The sequence below is a fragment of the Cynara cardunculus genome, assembly GCF_001531365.2.
Source record: "Cynara cardunculus var. scolymus isolate 2C chromosome LG 12, CcrdV1, whole genome shotgun sequence".
Classification (NCBI taxonomy): Eukaryota; Viridiplantae; Streptophyta; class Magnoliopsida; order Asterales; family Asteraceae; genus Cynara; species Cynara cardunculus.
In genome coordinates, this window is record NC_037539.1 from 37,588,858 (window position 1) to 37,610,755 (window position 21,898).

The following is a 21,898-nucleotide window of genomic DNA, read 5'->3' on the forward strand; positions in this document are numbered from 1 at the left end:
TTATGATTTAAATATTATGGAATATGAATACGATTCATTAATTATGATTAATACTTTATATTAGGAAATAATCAAAACTTCAATAAATTACATATTCATCAAATTAAATGAACGGTTCAGGTTGAGTTGTATTGGTTGTACAAATGTAAGAGGTTGTATAATAACCCACCTCTAGAGATATATATATATATATATATATATATATATATATATATANTAGAGATATATATATATATATATATATATATATATATATATATATAGGGGTCCATTCAAGGGAGAATTGATTAGTTTGTGGTAACTGTGAGAACCAATCTAAACCATAAATCAATAGATAAAATTAGGAAATTTATAATTTTGGTAATTTTGAATTAAAATTTTAATGCAAGAATATTTTAGGTATTTTCTCTTATCTCACCTCTCTTCTCTCTCCATCCCCCATCATCTGGCCACCGTCCTCCGGTGATACCATGTAATACCTAAAAATATTGATTATGTTAAACAAAAGACATAGTGTGATACCCAAGCACATATAAGATGCATTGTGATACCATTGTGTTATATATCCGATTGACCAGACAAACGACCTCAGTGTGATACCCAAACACATATAAGATGGATTGTGATACCACTGTGGTATCACCGAAGGACGATAACTAGAGGACGGTGGCCGGAGGCCGGGGGACGGAGAGAGGAGAGAGAGGAGTGTTTTAAAATACATAAAATGTCATTGCATTAAAATCTTAATTCAAAATTACCAAAATTATAAATTTTTTAATTCATCTATCGATTTGTGGTTGAGATTGAACCTCACGGTTACCACAAACTAATTAGTTCTCATTTGATTAGGCCCCTACATATGTGGAGAGGGAGTTAAAATACAGATCATGTAATTGTAACAATTATACAAACAAATTTCAGTCGTCTGCGTAGATGATTAACGGTGTAAATCAAATCCACTCTTAACATTTATCTTTAACTGATAATCGTCTTTAAATTTCAAAAATAAATAAAATTAAAAGACGTATATTTAATTTATATCGTTTTTATTTAAAATATATAACTATCATCTTTTGTCTGTCTAAACGACAGTTTAAACAAATTTGGATAATTTCAGTAGACCCGACAAGTTTTTTCATAAATACTACAAATAAACAATTTTGTATTAATCAATTTCTTTTACTGAAAATAGAAACTATAAAAGCAATTTATAACGACCATAAAACTTTTATTCAACCAATAACAATTATTTAATAATAATCGTAATTAAAATTAGAACTTTAATGTAAATTTAATTTGGGATGAGGGACTAAAATGTAATTGTACCTAAATTAGACCGCCCTAACTAACATTAGGAACCTAACTAAAGTCTTCAGACATCCCACTATAAATGTTACAATTTGAACCGAACCGGAACTACTTACCTAGCCGGTTCATTCTCAACTAGAAAAGGTATGAAAACCCGAGCTAAATTCCGGTTCAACAACCTCCGTTTCCTTCTTCTTCCTCATTTCCAACACTTTCCGGTGACTGTTGGAATGGATATCGTCAGAGAAAGTGGGACTACAGGCTGGTCTGTACTCAGGAAATAGCCGACCGGATTTAAACCGGACCCCACAAGCATTACATAATGTTTTTGGTCCTAAAGGACCGGTTCGCCATTGAGGTGTTTTCTCAACTTGACAATGGTTACAACAACGTTGCGTTACAGAACCACTTGAATCTGACGAACTCCCTGAACCCGAGTTTTTCTTGTGCTTCTTTGTTGCCGGTTTCTGAAAACTGAAAAACGATTCAATAAGCTGAACCGGGTCTGGGAAATGTGAAGAAGTAACGGTCGAGTCGTATGAAGATGAAGTGCCGATTGATGACTCGGTCAATGAGGACCAACCTCGGCCGGTTTTCTTTGACCGCTTGGTTCGGTACTTTCGAGGAACCGGATACGATAATCCCAAAACGGTAAAACTTGGAATCACCGGTCTGACAACCGGTTCGTGTCGGGTTTTTACGGCGAATTTTCCGGTGTAATTCTCCGTTAAAGTTGCCGCCGGGAACAAAAGAGAAAGGTCGGATGTGGAGTCATCTACAACTTGTGATAACCATTCAAGGGATTCCATGTCATCAACCTGAACAGAATTTTTCAGAATTTGTGGTGAAATTCGTCGTTTTCTACTACAAATACTTGGCATCAATTTGACTTTTCATCGTAGAAAATTAATGGGTTTGTTAAATCAAAATTGGAACGGTTGACCACAAAAGTCAAATGTAAAATTGTTTAATTATTGTGACTTTGACATTACCGGAAGGTGAATTTCGCCGGCGGGAAGAGACACAAGGTCGCCGGCGCTCGGAAAATTGCTAGAAATCATCAAATTATTCCCGGTATCTTGAGAAAAATCCCTCTCTTCGTCTTCTTCGGAATATTCAATACCTGAATTATTAAAATCCTTGTCGGATAGGTCCAATAGATCATCGACGGAAAATTCTACGGAGGAGGAAACGTTAACAACGTTGTCGATTCCGGCGACACAAAATAAATCTTCGAACAAGGCTTGTTGGGTTGATTTCATGCCAATTTCCGACAAAAAACTTGATTTCAAAGCTCTTGCTTCAATGCACTCCATGGTTGTTATGAAATTTGTATCTAAAATTCAAATTTAAACAGATATATATGAGCGTTACAGGAAAGAAAGAAAACCCCAACAAAGGAATTGAAACCCAATTAATAAACAATAACATCAATCAAACAAGCAATAATTGTGTATGTATAGGTACCTGTAGTATGTAGATATGGTGGAATATGTATAGATATAGATATAGAGAGAGAAAGTGTGTGTGTGTGTGAGAGAGAGAGAGAGAGGAGTTGCAGGTGGTAGGAATGGGAGAAAAAGGAAGGGGGGGAATTGGGTAAAGAGCACTGAAAACAGAAGATTGGTTAGTGGCCGAAACTGATGGGTGGAGTTAATATCTTTTTTTTTTCTTTTTTTTTTCCTATTAATTGCAATTTAATTTTATTATTTACTTATAAAAAGACAAAGATATATTAACACGGGTGGATAAGGGTTTGGTTCGTCGGTTTGAAGGTGTTTGAAAAACCAAAACTAAGGTTTTAGGTTTGAATCCAAAAAGAAACAAAAATCCTCTTGTGGCAACGAAAGTTCAATACGGTGACCCCGGGTTACTCACGAAGCGAATGGTCGTCCTGAGATTAGTCGGCTCACATAACGGATTGGATATCCAGGTTAATGGAAAAAAAAAAACTTTGTCACATATTATATTACAAACAAACTAAAACCTATAATTCAACATATGTTGTAGTTAACAAAGGCTTTTGATTTAAAGCTTTAGAGCATCTCCAACATATTCTCTAAAATAGAAATTTAGGGGATTTTTAGTGTAACAGATTCCTTAAAATAGAGAAAGAATGAGAGAGAGAGAGAGAATGAAATTCTCCAAATTTGAAGATTTCTTCAAAAATGATTACTTATATTAAAGAAATGATTTTTTTATTCATTGTACCAATGAGATTGTTAGAATTTAAGCATTTAGGAGAAATAAATAATATCTTATGTATTATATTGAATATTTTAATAATATAACTAATTGTGTAATCTCCAAAAATAGAGAATCTGTTGGAGATAAAAGTAACTTTTTTGAAGATTTTGACTTTTTACTTCTTGATTTTGGAAAATTTGTTAGAGATGCTCGGATGGTGGTTGTTCTACTTTGAAACTAGTTTCTAAGACCGTTAAATAGAATATACTTTACAAGTGTCGTTCGTCTTAACAATAGGACTTGTAATCCAATTAACCAAAGAAGAAGCAGATAAACCTTAAACAGTTAGAAAGTGAAAACCCCTACAAGCTGATAAGAGGGGAAGTTTTAATATACCCGAAAAGGGATTGAAAGGGAGTGTTATTATCTCGCTGAACCTCTATCTTGAGGGTGGGAAATAGAAACCAGATATGGAATCAAGAACTATCCAAAAAGTTTGAACAAAAAAACGCATCGATAATGATCAGAGACGAAAATGAAGATATCCGTATCTAAAATCCACTTCCTTTTTCTATTTTTGATCCACGACGAAGATAAAGACGAGAGATAGAAGTAACTCATTTCACCAGAGCACGTTGCTAGGATCGTAGGATGGTGGTGGTTATGTCATCGCCAGCCGTGTGAGAACGAGATGCATCGACAAGAAGTTCATGCTATTGTTTTATGGATGTATATAAATTACTTTTAAATTTAAAATGAAATAAAATAGTAAAATGACTAAAATGCCCTGACATAAGAGAGTTTTTTTAAACAAAAAATAGGGTAAGGAACACGATTCATAACAAAAATGAAATCATAAGGACTCTAGTCATGAATTTTAGGGTTCAGAACATTCTTCTTTAGGGTTCTCTAGTTTTTCATTTATTTAGGGTTTCCTGTGAACCCCACACTATATATAGGGGCCTAAATAAATAAGAACTCGGTAATTTGTGATAACCGTGAGATCCAATGTTAGCTGATCATTTGAGATAATTAAGGATGTTTCTTTAATTAATAATACAGGGTTATTTTAGTAATTTGATAGTTTGACAACTCTTCAATCTCATTTCTATCTCTTTCCATATCTCATGCTAATCAATCTCTCTATTTTATCTCACCACTAATCAGCCCCAAAAAAATCTCTTTCCCTCTCTCTCGATCTCACTAGCAGTCGTCCATCAGCCTTTGTCGTCGTGTACGACGACTCACCGCTCGATGGTGGTTCTCGAAGGTTCATTAAAACTCCAGCAACGGCGTAAAGAAGGTCGCGAAGGTGTTAGAAGATTGCTTTTGTAGAAGAGTGTCACTGCCAGCGTCGTCCTTCTCTCCAATGTCCCCGACCAACCGTCATGCATTTCATCCACCTTATAATTTCAACCTCACTTAGATGTTGTCGTACATGCTCTATAACGTCGTCTAAATCTCAACGATGTTGGACCACCCAGATATCGACGGAGATTTCGATGATGCACCATAACTCAATTCTTGTAGTAGACCTCGATGATGTACCATAAACAAGATATAGAAGAAACCCAAACTACAACTCTGATGAAGTGTATCACAATGTATCACAGTATGTATCGTTGCTTTACGAAGTGTACCACAATATGTATTTTTGTTATTTTTGTTGGTTTGATGGAGGTGTTATCTTGAAACTCATATGTTATGGTATCATAGTGTGCATCTTGTATTTTATCTCGTGTATATCTTCTTTTAACACTATGCATCTTGTATATATTTTTAGTAGTATCAATATTTTTTTAGGAATCACAGTGTGTATCTTGTGTTCACACGGTGTTCGCCAAAATAAGGTTCTCCGAAAAGAGGAGAGATTTACAAAAAGACTATTTTACCCTTAAAATTTATCCATAAATTTAATTTTTTTGAAAATTAATGGATAAGAACCAAAGTTAACATTATATATATTAAGCATTGATTATTAATAATGAGGTTGAGATTGAATCTCCTACTTTATGAAGTTCTTCCTTGAACTTCTCTCTCTTTCTCTCTCTATATATATATATAGACTTGGGATCATGTGAGACCAATGGTTTTTCGTGAGATCCGAAAGACCAATTCTCAACCTTTGGATTAGATCTACAATCTGAAAATCTAAACATTCATAAACGCCACGAGATTTCTCAATAATTACAAAATTGCCACCGTGCAATTTAGACCATTAGATCATTAACTTATAAAGTTGATCAATGAACATAAATTGGTCTTACAGGTCTCACGAAAAACTCTTGGTCTCACGTGAACCCAACCATATATATATATATATATATATATATATATATTTATTTATTTATTTATTTATTTATCTATATATATAGTTTTAAAATATATATTTTATAAGTTTCTTTTTTGTTTGTTTTACAAAAAAGAAAAAAACACAATACAATAATTGGTCTATGGTGAAAAAATTGTATCACATAGGATAATATGCGTAATAAAATAATTACAAATAATTTCGTAAGATCCTGTTGAGTAAAAGAGTTTGACGTGGTCATTTGCATATTAATTTTAGTCTTGAATAAACTTATGTTTTGTAGGAGTAATTTGTTCAACTCTCATGATTTTAGGTTTACGTTTTTTTTTTTACTTGTTTTGTTAGTTGTAAATGCTTTATTTAAGAGCCTCCTTTCTATTCAATAAGATATCAAATTGGTTTAGGTCACTTTATAATATAGTTCAAAGATATTCCAGTTTACAAGTGGTATCAAAGCAACGTTAGTCGATCTGATTAAAAGTGCAAAGAAAGAGAGAAAGAAATGGTAGATGGAAAAGGGTTCATACTACCCTCGACACCAAAGTTTGATGGTCACTACCACCATTGGGCTAGATTGATGGAGAACTTCATAAGATCGAAGGAGTATTGGGATCTTATTGAGCATGAGATCTCGAATGAAGGTAGATCTACACCAAAAGCGGCACAAGAGAAGGCGAGAAATGAGCAGATCTTAAGGAATTTTAATCTGAAGAACTATCTGTATCAGACAATTGATTGAGATGTTCTCTACACTATCCTAAATATAGATACAAGCAAACAAATATGGGATAGTATGAAGCAGAAATACGTAGGTTCAACCAAAGTGGAAGACTAAGTCCTGTTGAAGGTGTTCCCGTGGGAGGGTATTATCCGATTCAAAAAGTGTGGGAAGCTTAGTCCTCGTTTCCTTGGACCATTTACTATTTTAACCAAGTGGGTCTACAAGTGGAAGGTATCCACAGTACTTCCATATATGTTATTTACGTAAATGCTTAGCGAAAGAAGAGAGTGTCATTCCCCTATCAGAAATTCAAATGGACGGGAACAACAGATGCGTGGAGGAACCCGATGCCATTTTGGAAAGGAAGTCTACGAAGCTTCGTCATAAAGAAGTAGTCTTAGTCAAAGTTCAATGGAAGCACCATCAAGGTGAAAACGTGACATGGAAAGCCGAAGAAGACATGAAAAGGCGATATCCTCACTTATTCGTTTAGGACGAGATTTCGAGGATGAAATCCTTTCCAAGGTGGGAGGATTGTAACACTCGGAAAATTTAAGGAAGGCTGAGTCTTGAGGTGTTACCTTATATGAGCAGATACTAAGTGTACGCAGCCTTGCAAGAATAGACACCAAGGACAACCGGCTCTTGAGGTGAAACTTGTTAAGTTTTCGATAGGACACTTGGACTGTAAGTATTGAAGTGTTATGCGACAACTTTGTTCGAGTGACATACTTTTGTGTTCCGGTCACTCTCAATGGAAACAGGTCTCCCCGATCACTTTCGAGTGAAACACTTGAAAGAGGTTAGTTTACATAAAATAACACAAATCATATTTGAGAATACGATTTGTGAATCACGAGATGAACTACCAACGGCGTTCTAACAACATGAACCCCATCTTCCCAGTATAAATTCCCAAAAGAGAACCTCCCTTCCACCCTCACCATCGGACAAATCGTTACCCTAAATTTCAATCGGGTTTTCGTCGAATTAAAGATCAATATCGATGGCGCCACCCTAACCTTCGTGCCAGGTGGTGCTTCAATTCGTGCCACGTACACAGATGGGGTCGTTGTCGGGTTCACATTCGTCACCATCCTCGTTACCGTGATGGATTTCCTCAACTCCGGAATGGAGATCGATGGAAGATTAAGGTTTCGTAGAAAGTTGGTTTTCCGAGAGCAAGGAGAGTGCAGATTGGCTAACGAGCTTATCGCGCTATCGTTGTAGCCCATTGCACAAAGAAATCGAACGTAGTCGGCGGTTGTCATGTTGTATACGAGCCCAGGGTTTATAGCTTTGTTGGGGTCGACGTGACCGCCACCGTAGTCGAAAGGATCGGCGTGCTTGTGTGGAGCTCCTTCTGCAATCGCAGGTAGACCGTTCTCGTCTTCTACGGAGGCTGCATCAAAATATAAGTTAACTTTTGAAATCAAAGACCGAATCTTTTACGATGTGTTCTACTTAAAAGGAACTATAATTATGCTGCCAAAAACGGCATATTATCTAAAAGCATTACAATAAGGTCGACTAATCTTGTTTTAACAACTTGATGTCGGTTTTTAGTCATGAAAAGTCCCATTAAGTACCTTATTAAGCTGCTAATAACGGCTGAGCGTCGTAAAAAACATTGTACGTTGTAGCGGAAAAAACGAAGGTACCTGTGGTGACAAGGGCAGACTTGATTGCTGCCGGACTCCATGTCGGATGCATAGATTTGAGAAGAGCAACGATGCCGGAAACATGTGGGCAAGCCATGGAAGTCCCAGATTCTAATTTGAAATCGAGCAAAGGAACCCGATTCTGATCGATAGCTGCGGATGAAGCAGCCGGAGACCATGATGCCAATATATTAACCCCCGGAGCAGCTACATCCGGCTGCAAAAAACAATGTGCATTGTATACAAAATCGAATTGAATCTGTTTGATCCGAAAAGTCTTACCAACACAAATTGGATAAGCACTAACAAGATATCGGTTCAGTCGGGCAAGTGTCAACTCAAAACAATTGTTTTTCTAAGTATTTTTTAGCAAGTGCTTACCGGTAAAAACAAGCACTGTCTGACTCAGTGATGGCATACTGGTTGCTGACTCGGTCAGCAACCGGTAACCAGTTGGCCCCTAAATTTTAAAACAGAAGTACCTTGAGCACTGTGGGAGACAGTGAACTTGGTCCTCTGGCTGAGAAGAATGCAACTTCCGGCGACGTTTGTTTTCCGACGACTGTTCTTGTGGTGCTAATCTTTACAACGGGATTACTACCGAAAAGAATGTACAAATCAGATGCGTTGTTTTTATCCCGATGGCTACAAATCGAATCAAATTACCTGTTTGATTCTGCGTAGATTACTAGAGATGTTCCGATTGAAAAGTCGATCTGAACACAAGGGATTGCAAATGTCAAAGTGACATCTTTGGTTGGATATTGCGCGAAAATGATCGCAACACCACCAACTTCTTGCACGTTTCTGGCGGTTGAAGCCGCCAAGCTTCTTGTTAGGGATTGGAAACATAGAACGATCGCGCCTGTAGCTAAACTTGCATTCAGCGATCCAGCTTCACAACTTCTGTAACGAATCACATACATTCAAACTAGTTAATAAGACTCTGAAAAGCTAGTAGTTGGCTAATAAGTTAGTTGATAGCTCATATATTAGAAATCTAGCTAATTAGACCTTGCATCGTCCTCGTCTGCATCATCAGCAACGATATCTTCACCGTACACGAGAGGGTAGAATTTGTGAAAATCTTTCCCGGTAACGAAAGCTTGACCCTGCATACGATTCAACGTTCGCTTTTCGTAATCTTTTGAAAAAGTTAACGAATTTAGATCAATTTCGAAGAACACGTACCATGAAAGTTTGATTGTTTCCGAGCGTAATCAAGGTCGGGAAAGCTCTATCAATGGTGCTTGCGGCTACCGTTATCACCCACGGAGCTGTATTAGTAACGGTTTGAGGATACGGACCGAAGTTCCCACAAGAACAAACAACCGTGATCCCGCAAGCCACAGCATGAAATGAACCAATGGCCAATGGATCTTCAAGATACGTCGAAAATGGCGGTCCGGTGCCCAACGAGACCGAGATCACATCCACACCGTCGTGGATGGAATCATCGAAGGCCGCAAGGATGTCGGCTGAGCTACAACCTCCGGTGGCCCAACACACCTTGTATACGGCTATATGAGACGATGATGCACCTCCTCTGGCTAACCCACGAGCTAGCCCGAAGAAACTCGTGTCTTCTACTAGAGCTCCGGCTGCAGTGGAGGAAGTGTGCGTACCATGGCCGTACGCATCACGTGGCGATAGAAACTCAGACCCATCGCTCGTGTCCAAGTCTCCGAATTCAGCTTCGTATCCCTTCACATACCAACGTGCACCGATGATTTTGCTGTTGCAGTTGGACTCATTGAAGTGGTGTCCTTGTTGACATACGCCTTTCCAACGTGACGGTGGCTTCTTCATTCCGACGTCGTTAAAGCTTCTAGATTCCGGCCATACTCCTGATCAACAACAGAATCTTAATCACCATTTATTTTGACTTTTTCATCAGATCGAAATTGGTCTTAATCTTTATGAAGATCTGACACCAACATTGTTCTTGAATTAACGCTTAATCTAATTATGTATTGATTTCTTTTGTTTTTTTTAAAGAATTTATACAATTTTTGATTTCGGAGTGGAAGAAAAACTAATGTGGTTGACTTCAAAAGTCAACGTACCACTATCAAAGACTCCAATGATGGATCCAACACCCGATTGACTTTTGGAGAGTATCCCGTTGACCAAACGAGGTTTGACTTGGAGAAAATCCCAACTTCTTGTTGTGTGAAGTTGAAGAATTCTATTAGGAATCACACAAACAACTCCTGCTAAATCTGCATTAAAAAATGAGTTGATTAGAACCAATTCTTTCACGGCTTACAACCGGACTGGACTGGACTAGACTCGACTGATGGACTGATCGACTATAGTTGTTTGAGCCCAATGCATTCTAGGCTAGGACCGGGTTCAGAACGTGAAACGAGCCAACTAGGGTCGACCTGCGTTGATGCCGTACGGCCCAACTAGCCAAGCTCTTTGAAAAATGCAGTTAAACTAAGGTTAGAAAAAGCTAGATTTGAGTAAGCAAATCCAGAAAGACATACTAGTTTACAAATGGTGTACAAGTAAACAAAACAAAGAATCCATGAAATCAACACCTGCAACCGATGAAGCTTGTAACGGGGTCAATACCGCTGCAAACCCCGAAAACCCATGCTTGTAGCTATACACAATTGATTTAGCTGCAGCTTCTTTGCTACAAGAATCATTGACGACGACGACAACAACAACAACAACAAATAGTTAGGCTCCATTCTGAAATCCAAACCAAAGACTAGAACGACTGTTTTTGTGAAAACCCGACTCATTTCACCATTTTCTTTCATTCTTCAATTTTCTTATATGGGTTACGAATCCGGTTTCGTGATGTCATGGTACTCTTGTATATATGTATGTGTGTGTATATATATAGGGTTGGTTTCGATGAGAAGCGAGATCTCCACCCTTAGATCAATACTAATTGAATGTTAACACAAACCCTTCTAAAGCGCAATTCATTGGTGGACATGAGATTAAAAATGATCAGGGTTCAGATCTCTTTCTTTCGTTTCTCACCTTTAACTCTCTTTCTTACACGATTATTTGCTCAATGTATATATATATATATATATATATATATATATGTAAGTGTGATATATACCTTCCAAGAATTTGAGATAGAATTCCATGGTGTTTCTCCCGAAGAACCTCTGGGTGAGAATGAGTATTATGTCCCATATAAACAATATGAACCTGAAGTTTGTAGTCAAACATTCTTGAATCATGATTAGTCAAATCAATAAATCAACTACAGAAAGTCAAACATTTTGAGTAAGAAGTCAAAGAAACATAAAGAGGACAGACCTTGCTGCTTGAAATGCTGAACACAAACCAGTTTTGCTGAAAGATGCAAAGGTTTAGTAAAAGGAAGGGAAGAAGCTTAACCCATGATGACAAGAAGCCCATTGAGATTTCAGTGTCTGAACTTAATGCACTCAGCTCCATAAATAATTGAGCAAATATGGTGTGAAGCTTTTTTGTTTTCAATAAAAAATCAATAAAAATATATATAAAAAAAAACAAAAGGGTTTAAAAGTTGAAATTCTTTAGAAAATTACTAAAATACCCTTGAAGAACACAGAGATGTATGCATAATTGTACCAAAATCCTGTGGATTTTGGATTTTTACCCCTTAAAAGATACGATAAAAACATCCAAAAAGAGATGGAAATTTAAAAAAAGAGTTTCAAATTTACCATAAATGCCCTTCTCAGTCAAATTTACAATGTGTTATCTGCACATAGGACAAAAAATGGTGTGGACTTTTTTATTTCTTTTCCCAAGAAATTCAATAAAAACATAAAATAAAGTAAGAAACAGATGGATTCATCATAAAAGTTGAATCTTTTTTGACGGAAATACCCTTTCAAAACCCAGAAAATGGTCAAATTTTGGAAGATTTTATGTTAGATATGGGAAGACTGGAATGGGCTTTTTTGGAAATAGAAAGAAGCCAAATAATTAAGCTGTTTATAGATGTTGTATCACCTGGTCGAGGGTGTAAACGATTCAAGTTTGTAACGAGCTACTTGAGTTTGAGCTTAAAAATTTTCGAGCTAGAGTCGATTTCGAACAAAAACTAGAACTTGTTTAACTTAACAAATCGAGCTTTATAACACTAGTGTTCGACTCGGCTCGTTTGAAAACTCGATTCAATTTTTCGAATCAAGTCAAACCGAGCCATTCGAGCATACCATTTTTCGAGCCAAACATGCCCATATATTTATTAATCATACAATAAAAATATAAACATTATCAAACTCAAGTTGATAAACGAGTTAATCAATCGTAAGTTCGACCTCGAGCCAATAACTTAAAAAATATAGGAATTTTTTTTCTTCAAACGGTGGCACAATTCGATTATAAGAAACAAATGTACAGAGTTTTTTTTTTTCAAAAGTTGACACCATTTGACTAAGAAAATGACATTAACAGGAGTTGAACTTGGGTCTGGGATGGAATAAAAACCTAGCAAACCAACACTACCAAATAAAATTTGTTCTCACTGTAGTTTCAAAATACATACGGTTGCACCTTTCACGAACCTAAATTTTTTTTACCCTTCAACGGAGGAATAATACGTTAGCACGTGCCACCATATGCTCTACTCTAGGTCCATCCATGAGAAAATCCCTCGAAATCAACCAAAAACTGATAAAAGTCCTTCGAAATCAACAAAAAAAATCTTGTAAAAAGCCCTCAAGATCAACTAAAAAACCACAATCAACCATAACACCGGAAAAAGTTTCTCGAAATCAACCAAAAACCGTAAAAGGACCCTCGATAATGCACATATTCCTATGTGTGTATCTTTGTACTATATTTTTACTACATTATACAATATTCATTATTATATTTGTACAACTTATTAATACGTTTGAACTTCATAAAACTAACTCGTAACAAATTGATAACATATTCAAATACAAGATAAATATTGAATTCTATTAACACGACAAAATACTTCATTAAAATGATCAGCAAGAGATGACTCTTTCACTCACTCAAAACTATAAATTTCACAAAATAAAATCGAGAGATACAAAATAAAGATATATCCTGCTGCATTGCATGATTACACGTCAAAACGTATTCAATTTTATGGTCCAATCCATTTTGATGAAATCCCCGCCCACTCGCTTGACAGTCGTTCCCCCGCACATTGATTGTTTTGTTACCTCTAGATCTTGCAATCATGTTACAATGATAACGTTGGTTGATGGTTTTATTAAGTATATCTCAATTTTATTGTTCTTTTAGTTTAAAGATAGAGATCGTTCACCTAATATTAATTTTATATATGCTCAAACCAATTCATCTAGAAGGAAATTATACAAATTAAATAATTGTATAATTTCTATTTGGTTCACTGTTATGGTAAGAAAATCGAAACTGAAACTTATTTTATTTGATCAATTGAATTGTTAAACCCAAACCGAATAACCTGAAACCATTGTGTGTAACACCTGTGTTTCTATGGCTAGTCGTTTAAGGGTGTAGACTTAGATTTGAGATAAATACTCGTTTTGGGTTTTTGACCGACTTTTGAGTGGTAACGATAATTTTCAAACCTTTTGACTTATAATTATTGGTTTATGTTGACTTTTATTGTATAATCAAATAAATTTGGAGTTTATTGGCTTGATTTTGGTGTCCATTTGACTTTTGAGGACATTTGTCCGGTTTAAATTACTAAATAAAGAGCTCGGGCATGTTAGCATTATTATATCTTGATTTGACAATTACATGTTATGAGTGTGTTGGTCATTCAATTGGAGTCGTGTAATTTAGACTATAATGCATTGGATCCATAAGGATACTTGTCAGTCATGTTTGCCGAGCGGGAAGTTTTGATGTTCTCGTCTTGAAGCCATAGATTCAGTGAAGTGACGAGTTTGGATGTTCTCAGCTTAGGCCCTTTTAGATGTGACAGCAGAGAAGTTTTGATGTTCTCTTCTTGAAATCACTGTTTGAATCATGTGAGAAGTTTTTATGTTCTCATTTTGAAACATTTGATTTTGTCAAGCGAGGAGTTTTGATGTTCTCGTCTTGAAACCATGGGGTTCGCTCATATGATTTTGGAAAGTTTTTATCCATGTTTTTAGTATTTTAATTTTAAACCTTATTTACAATTTAACTGAGTATTGGGTTTTAGATTCATGTTAAATAGGTGTTTTGGTTCACTAGTATTTATTATGAAAACACTGGTTTTGGAAAAGATGTTGATTTTATATTTTAATACATTTCATTTTGGAAATTGAGATTTTTAAATAGTATTTTTTTTTTCCGTTTTACCTTTTTATGAAAATGATGAAAACTGCTTGAACTCAGTAGGCGTTAAACCTAACTTTTTTTATTTGTCATCATATACATCAGGTTCTCATGGGGACGGTATTATCATAACTCTCACCAAAAGTCGTTATCTCCAAAAGTCGTTATCTCCAACAATACGAAAAACATCCCAAAGATTTAAGTCCCCCATGAGTCTCTGACTAGCACTCGACTTTACTCAAGTGCCGCTAATACAGAAGATAGATGATGATAATCATGACTATGAATTATTGTATTGGTGATAATCAATACGACGATCTAATATGTTTTAGATTTATTTCTCAATTTTATTAGCAGTTTCTTCAAATCTGCAAATTCCTTTCGTAAAAACCTGTTTCTCACAAATTTTATTATTCGAGCTCAGATCCTATGATCTCAGCGTTTATTATCAATTTGAAGAACAGATCTGTATTGTTTCTAATTAATCATGGCAAATTCAACATGGAATTCTGATTACAGAGTTGGTTTTCTCACCAAACCTCCTACTTTTCTTCGTGAGGAATATCCTCAATGGGAAATGAGGATGACCAACTTTTTGGAAGGATTAGACAGTAGCTTATATAAATCACTGATCAATGGTCCTTCTATTCCCACGATTACTGTTCCAAGAGTTCCTCAAACAAACACTACTCCTGAAATCCCTACTTCCACAATAATAAAATATGAAGCTTAATGGGACAATGAAAAAAAAACGCAAGAGTTGAGATCGATCGAAAGGCTAAACAGCTACTCATCATGGCTGTTACAAATGAAATATTTCAATCACTAGATTCTTGTGACAATGCCAAAGCCATATCGGATGAGCTAGTTAATCAACTTGAAGGTGAAATTAAGACCAGAAAGCACAGACAAGTTTAGTATCTGAATTAGCATAATGGCTTCTCTACCATTCAAGAATATAGTCTCCAAAAGACATATGATCGATTCAATACACTGATCAACAAATGTAAAAGAAATGGGATCAACAAATCTAATGAAGAACATAGTCTCTTGTTTATAAAAAGTTCAAATGATGAATGGACCCAAATTTCCATGTCTCTTTAAGCAAACCATGATCTAGAAGGATGAGCTCTGCATTGGATCTATTCAAAAGCCTGATTTTCCATCTTTAAGAGAATCTTTTGCATTCGGGAGGATTAAGACCTCTAAGGGACCAAAATACGAAAATGTGTTATATAGAAATGCTCCTGAAAAGTTAAAACTTGATAAAGGCTCATCATTATCAGAAAAAGCAAACGTTAGCTTCTGAATCTTCAGATTTTGTGTCAAGTGATTTAAAATAAGAACAAAGAAATGAAATTCGTCACATTTTAAACTTTGATTCCTTAAAGTCACAAACTTCACCACTCTCTGAATCAAATACCCCTGAAATCTCAAGTCTCTGATTCATCATCAGACATCGGGGTACTAAATCCAAAAACGTGAGTTTGCTCCTCAAAGCAATTCTGAAGAAGAGATCGAAGAAAAATTTAACTGAATCAAAAGTCTCTGATGAAAGTAAGTCTACTAAAACTTTTGAATCTTGTTGAGTTGAGGTTGAGGACATGAAAACTACTTTTCAAAGAGATAGTGAAAGTTATGGAGTATATAGTGCAAAACAAGCTCCTATCTCTAGAAAAACCTAAAAAGGATTTTCTAGACTCAGAATCGGATAAGGAATCATCTGATGTTCTTCTAGAGATAGTTGCTGACTAGAACAAAAAAATCAAAACTAACACATGGAATTCTGAACAAGCCTGTATTTATCAAAGATCAGATTCCAAAAATTCCCATATGCTCTGACTTCATAGAAATATGTCTAAAATCCAAAACCTATCTGGAATTGGGATAAGAGTTGAAAGAAAAACCTAAATAGTCCAGAGAAACACTTCAATCAAGTTTACTCCTGAGCAAAAGGGTAAAAATGTTATCATTGACAAATCTAACCTATCTTCCTCTGGAACAATTAAAAGAGTAAGAAGATAAGAAAAATGGAAAGTCAAAGCACCAAGATAAGAGAAGAAAGTCAATTTTCAAAATAATAAACTCTCTGAACTAGATTGGAAGTTTGTAAAAATACCTAATGCTAGTTCAGAAGCAAATCATAAGGTAAAAGCTTCCAAGTATTCTAATTCAGAAAGCGTTTTTTAAGCAACCCTTTCTAATGTGCACAATTGCATATGCTTAGATCTCTTATTCAGTTAAATTAGCACTTCTCTGGAACCAAGTGTGTTATCTCTAAGTTCATGTTTAAACATGCAAATATTAACTATTTTCATTTATATATTTAAAAAAATATATATATATATATATATATATATATATGCGGTGCAGTGCGGTTTGAACCGCGGTTTAATGACTCAAAACCGCAAGCTGCACCACAAAGTGCGGTTTGATGAAAATGCAAACCGCAAGACACACCGCGAATACTCTAAACCATGTTTTGTTGTGCAGTATGAACTTTTTGTGCGGTTTAGATGAATACCCTTAACACAGAATTTGAGCAGTAAGCTATAGATGAGTTTAGAACCTTAAAACATCCTTTTAAACCTTCATCTCAACCATTGCATTTAGACCCATAGACAAATCACTAGATAATGGAAATTGAGAACCTAGCTATACAACAAGAGTTAGATCAATTTATTACAAATAAAGTTTGGAATTTAGTGCATCCTCTTAGTGGCTAAACTATCATAGGTCTCAAATGAGTGTTTCATTATAAAATGAATAAAAATGATGGTGTTACACAAACAATACTTAGGTGCCGTTTACCAAACGCTTACCCGGGTAAGCACTTACTTACCAAGTCACTTTACTTTACCGGATGAATATGGCAATGACTAAAAATCTTACCCGGTAAGAGCGAAGATAAGAATCGAGAGTCTTACCCGGTAAGTGAAGATGATGACTCTTACCATGGTTAGCGCTTACCGAGATATTTTGTGTAACGTTACGTGACAAATTGTTGTGTGGGTATAAAATGGTTGCGTCGTCCAACATATTTTTTACAAAACGTTCGGTCGATTATTCTCTCACAAACTCATTATTAACGTCTTTATCTTAAGTGCAATACACTCAACCAAAAGACGGAATATATAATTATGATCATTTGAACTTATTGCCTGATAAACACTTTTTACGTGTTGTAGAGTGATTAATCCACCCATTACCTTGTTTATAAAAGTAAAGGAAAATTGTATTGTAATTCAAATGTACTACAATTTCAATTTTACCTGAAAGATGGATTGTTTGTCTCGAAAGTGCTCGAGAAAAGTAGACTAGGCATGGTTGGCAGAACCACGCTAAATATCGGTGTTTGGTTACTTTTCACTAACTCTTTGCAGTAACGTAATCTATTCCCGCACTTTTATTTTGTAATTGAGGTTGATTTTCGTTTAAACTTAATCTTTGTGGTGAAAACGACCTTCTCCCCGAAGATTATGTTATCAGAGCAAGTGTTTTTTTTTTTAATCTTGAAACATTTCCGTTTTCGGAAAATGGGTAACTTTGAGTCTTACAAAATGGTACTATTCTTTGCTTTGTTCAACAAAATTCATTTTCTCTTTTCGCTTCATTTGAAACCGAAAATGTTATTATATGTTAAGAGTTAAAAATCTTGAACGGACAAGTGAAATGTGAAACAAGAAACATTGGGGATCCTTCAACCTCACATACATTGAGAGTTAAGGGAAAAAAAATGAAGAATCAGGGGGTGTTCGATAGTTGCTGAATGGTTTGGTGTAGATTGATTAAGTGGTCGGAAATTATTAAGAGACTCTCATGATATAGTGCAAAATGAATATAATTGTTTGGTAATTATTTACAACGAAATTAAGACGTTGAATGGTTAAGGGAATCACAAGATACAAAATCATTCAGATGGTTTTAAAATCCTTAAGAGACATTTTTTTTCTTATCAAACAAGATTCACATTTTAACGATTTAGAAATTGTCTCTTAATGAAACTATTAAAAGCTAAAGAAGAAAAACTTTAAAACAAAATTGGATTTAGTGGAATAATACAATAATTGCATAGTTTTTGAAAGGTAATATTACATGGAAAGGAAATGATTAAAGATTTTGACGAATCAAAACCACATGCTTAATAGATAAAGTCATTGAATTAGGTAATAGGGTTTTGTTTTCTAGATAGTAATCATGAGTTAATTAAAATATTAGTATATATCTAAAAACCTTAAAAGATATGGATTAAGATTTAAGAAAATTAAAATATGAATATAAAATTAAAAAATTAATTTCTTGAAATTCATTAAAACAGAAAATTATTCACTATTTAATAAAACTAAAAGAGTACTTTCATAATGCAGCGAGATATATTTTGATTTTAATATTTAGTTTTTATTTTGTCTCTATCGATATAATACGATTTTATATGGTTTTGAAAAAACAATAATGTTCGTATTTTTGAAATATAAATTAAAAAAAATTAAATCGATATTAATATTAAATTAATTATTTGATAGTTCCTTTTTTTTTGTAACTTCTTTAATTCAATTTTTTGTTATAATTTAATTTAGATTTAATAACAAAGTAATTTATTTTTTGTTTGATAATATATATTTAATAAAGATAATAATTAAACATTATGTTAGAACTCAACGATTATCTTGATTATATTTTAAATTTTCTATATTTAAAATGTTAGAACTCAACGATTATCTTGATTATATTTTAGATTTTCTATATTTAAAATGAATGTTTATCTGCAATTAATTACACGAATTTAAAAATTGAGTTGTAATAAATTGTACTTACGCAAAATTAATTGTAATCTTGAATTTTAAGTAATATGTATCAATAAACAGTACTTAATGTATAAAAAATAGTTTTTAAGAGTTTTTTGTCAAATGTTTTATAATATAGTATAGATAAATGGAACAATCATGAAAAGACGATTTATAATTTGAGACCTATAAATAGATAAGTATTATGTTTCATCAAAAATCTCTAACTGAAATATTTAAACTGAGCCCGCGCAATACAACAAAATTGAGTTTATAAGATACCCTCAATCTCTAAGCGTCCAAATAGACCTTTTATAGAAGTTAATTTATCAGAACAAAATATAAAGCATCTATCTATAAGTATTGTAATAAGTTTATATGACGCTTTTGGGAGTCTTAACAAGTTTTTTAAAACATTTTTAATACAAAATGTCGCATTAACAACTTTATAGGACACTTTTGAGAAAACATTCTATAAACTCATTTTTTATAGGACATTTGTTTTTATAGGACAGTTTTCCAAATAGTCCTATAAAGTTGATAATTAATTTTTGTAATGGTTTAGCCCATTTTTGTTCTTAACATATATTCTCTATTATTTCATTTATATAATGTAATCAAAAGTTTTACATGTAACAGGGCTTTCAAAAAGATTCGAACGTCCCTAGTGATCATATTTGACTTGTTGTATTTGGATGATACTTGATATTTATTTAAAAAACAGACTCGATTTGTAAGATTTACTGCAATAATGTCGTCCAAATTTCTTTTGAAGACTTATACTCGCATTTTACTAAGAATTTGTTAAGGTTAACGTTGCTTTGTGAAAAAAAAAAGTTATTACAAATAATGATATTATGTCTTGAAAACTCTAACAAAATCATATTTGAGATAATTGTTTGAATTGACTTGATTGAAAAATGAGGCTACAAATCACAAGGGTGATGTCTGATTGGTTTGAGCTTGAGCTTCAAAGGTCAAAAGTGTTCAGAGGTCTCAGGTTCAAATTCAAGGAAGAAAAAAAATCCCCTTGTGGCCATGGAGGTTCAAATGTAGTGACTCCAGGCTATCCGTAAAGTAGGTGGTCGTCCTGATATTAATCGGCTCGTATAACGATTAGATATCCAGGTTAATAAAAAAACACATGATACAACAAAAATGACCATAATGCTTACATAGGTATACCTTCAAATTATACTACTTTATTATTGAATTAAAATACTCATATTCTTGCACAATTTATGGGACCCCAAACGAATTTAATATATTTGTAATAAACCCATAGAAATGTACCCATACTCAAAGTAAACGTATTTTTAAGTGTATATAGTTTTTTCAAGGCAGCTAGAACTCATCTTGCTAGATTCCAAACTGAGTTTTCAACTTTCTTTAGTGGAAACTTGAGATCTCCTAACAAACCTTCCCAATATTAACTCAAACTTCTAAAAGATCTTTTCTACCACAAATACTCCCAAAAACGCACGGGACTTGGACCGCGTCTAAGTCACTTGCATGGGTGAGGACTCGAACAAAGGCTCACGCGACCTAGGTCGTCGGTCAGGTCGCAAAGAGTTCATTTTTGCCCGAAAACTTCATTTTCTCCGCCCATTTCAACTTCCACGGACCCCATGATGACTTGTAAGCAGCATATTTATAAAACAGACACCTTAAAGCTTGATCACGAAGGAATTGTATTGTCAATTCTTCATTACGTCAACGTGCTCACAGATAACAAGTTTAACCAAAATTCAGGAACATACAAAACATCCCGTATAGTGATAATAACGTATAGATTGACATCCCTGAACATAGAGACATGAATTGTACCACTGTTTGGTAACAATACGTTATCTTTAATTCTCTTGAATTGTCTGTTTGGCCGCCTCAATCTCCCTTCATGATTAACCAATTATATCGATGAGTTATTGTTTTTATTCTTAGATGTCTTTTAACAACCAGAAAATAATTTTTCTCAGTACATTTTGCATCTAAAAGCCATACAACCTTCATTAGGAAACAAGTTTGCCAAGAGAAACAACAATAAAGATGATAGCAGAGGTAAGCATAAGGTATCGCACCATAAACATAATGGTTTTAATCCGCTCGGGGATCGGGGTGGTGTCTTTTCAATTGTCGTTTTGTTTTGAGGTTAGTTTCTTCTTTTTATTTGCTTTATGAGGTGGCGTTTGTTTTCTAACAGGTGCTGAAGTCTGAAGTCTTATTTCACTTCTGATTTATAAAGAGGTGGTGTTGAAGTGTGAAATCTGAATCAATAAGACCGTTTGTTTTTGTAAACTGATAAATGTCAGAATTTGTTTAAATTGTTTATTTTACCCATTAAAAATTATAGTGTTAAATTTATAGATAAATTTATACAATTTCATATATTTATTCATCACCATTATGAAATTTACATCTAAATTATATAATTAACATTCATTTAAACAAAAATATGTCATTAACGGTGTTTAACATATTTACATCCTATTAAAATACATTAATTGAGAGAGGTGATGATTGATTTGATAAGGATCAATTGAGAGAAATGATCGATCAAGGTTAATCGATTGAGAAACACTGTTGTCGAGGATTCAAAGAACAATAAAAGATAAATAAGAGATTGGTTTACCTTTTATCGTATAATATAAGAGGAAAATAAGACATAAGT

At 34.3% G+C, this 21,898-nt stretch overlaps 2 protein-coding genes across 2 annotated transcripts; both read right to left on the minus strand.

Annotated features, from left to right (window-relative positions):
• Nucleotides 1-1,252: 1,252 nt before the first annotated feature.
• Nucleotides 1,253-2,826, minus strand: LOC112523197 (GATA transcription factor 5-like). Its single transcript, XM_025132708.1, has 3 exons — nucleotides 2,776-2,826; nucleotides 2,301-2,644; nucleotides 1,253-2,126 (listed from the first exon to the last, which is right to left on the minus strand). The coding sequence occupies exons 2-3, from the start codon at nucleotides 2,622-2,624 to the stop codon at nucleotides 1,440-1,442; spliced, it is 1,011 nt and encodes a 336-aa protein (XP_024988476.1). The 5' UTR covers nucleotides 2,625-2,644; nucleotides 2,776-2,826; the 3' UTR covers nucleotides 1,253-1,439.
• Nucleotides 2,827-7,354: 4,528 nt separating this feature from the next.
• LOC112523889 (subtilisin-like protease SBT3.9) lies at nucleotides 7,355-11,620 on the minus strand. Its single transcript, XM_025133561.1, has 10 exons — nucleotides 11,480-11,620; nucleotides 11,277-11,368; nucleotides 10,735-10,832; nucleotides 10,255-10,410; nucleotides 9,380-10,035; nucleotides 9,203-9,300; nucleotides 8,855-9,094; nucleotides 8,671-8,785; nucleotides 8,189-8,405; nucleotides 7,355-7,929 (listed from the first exon to the last, which is right to left on the minus strand). Exons 1-10 carry the CDS (start codon nucleotides 11,618-11,620, stop codon nucleotides 7,355-7,357), a joined length of 2,388 nt encoding a protein of 795 aa, XP_024989329.1.
• Between the last annotated feature and the right edge of the window lie 10,278 nt (nucleotides 11,621-21,898).

Excerpts from the sequence above, each read along its gene's own strand:
- LOC112523197 (XM_025132708.1), bottom strand. The coding sequence starts at position 2,624 with ATGGAGTGCATTGAAGCAAGAGCTTTGAAATCAAGTTTTTTGTCGGAA. Across the intron at positions 2,127-2,300 it reads CCGGCGAAATTCACCTTCCG|GTTGATGACATGGAATCCCT; the intron begins GTAATGTCAAAG and ends AATTCTGTTCAG.
- LOC112523889 (XM_025133561.1), bottom strand. The coding sequence starts at position 11,620 with ATGGAGCTGAGTGCATTAAGTTCAGACACTGAAATCTCAATGGGCTTC. Across the intron at positions 8,406-8,670 it reads TGTCTCCCACAGTGCTCAAG|CCGGATGTAGCTGCTCCGGG; the intron begins GTACTTCTGTTT and ends TGTTTTTTGCAG. Across the intron at positions 7,930-8,188 it reads GTCTGCCCTTGTCACCACAG|CCTCCGTAGAAGACGAGAAC; the intron begins GTACCTTCGTTT and ends ATTTTGATGCAG.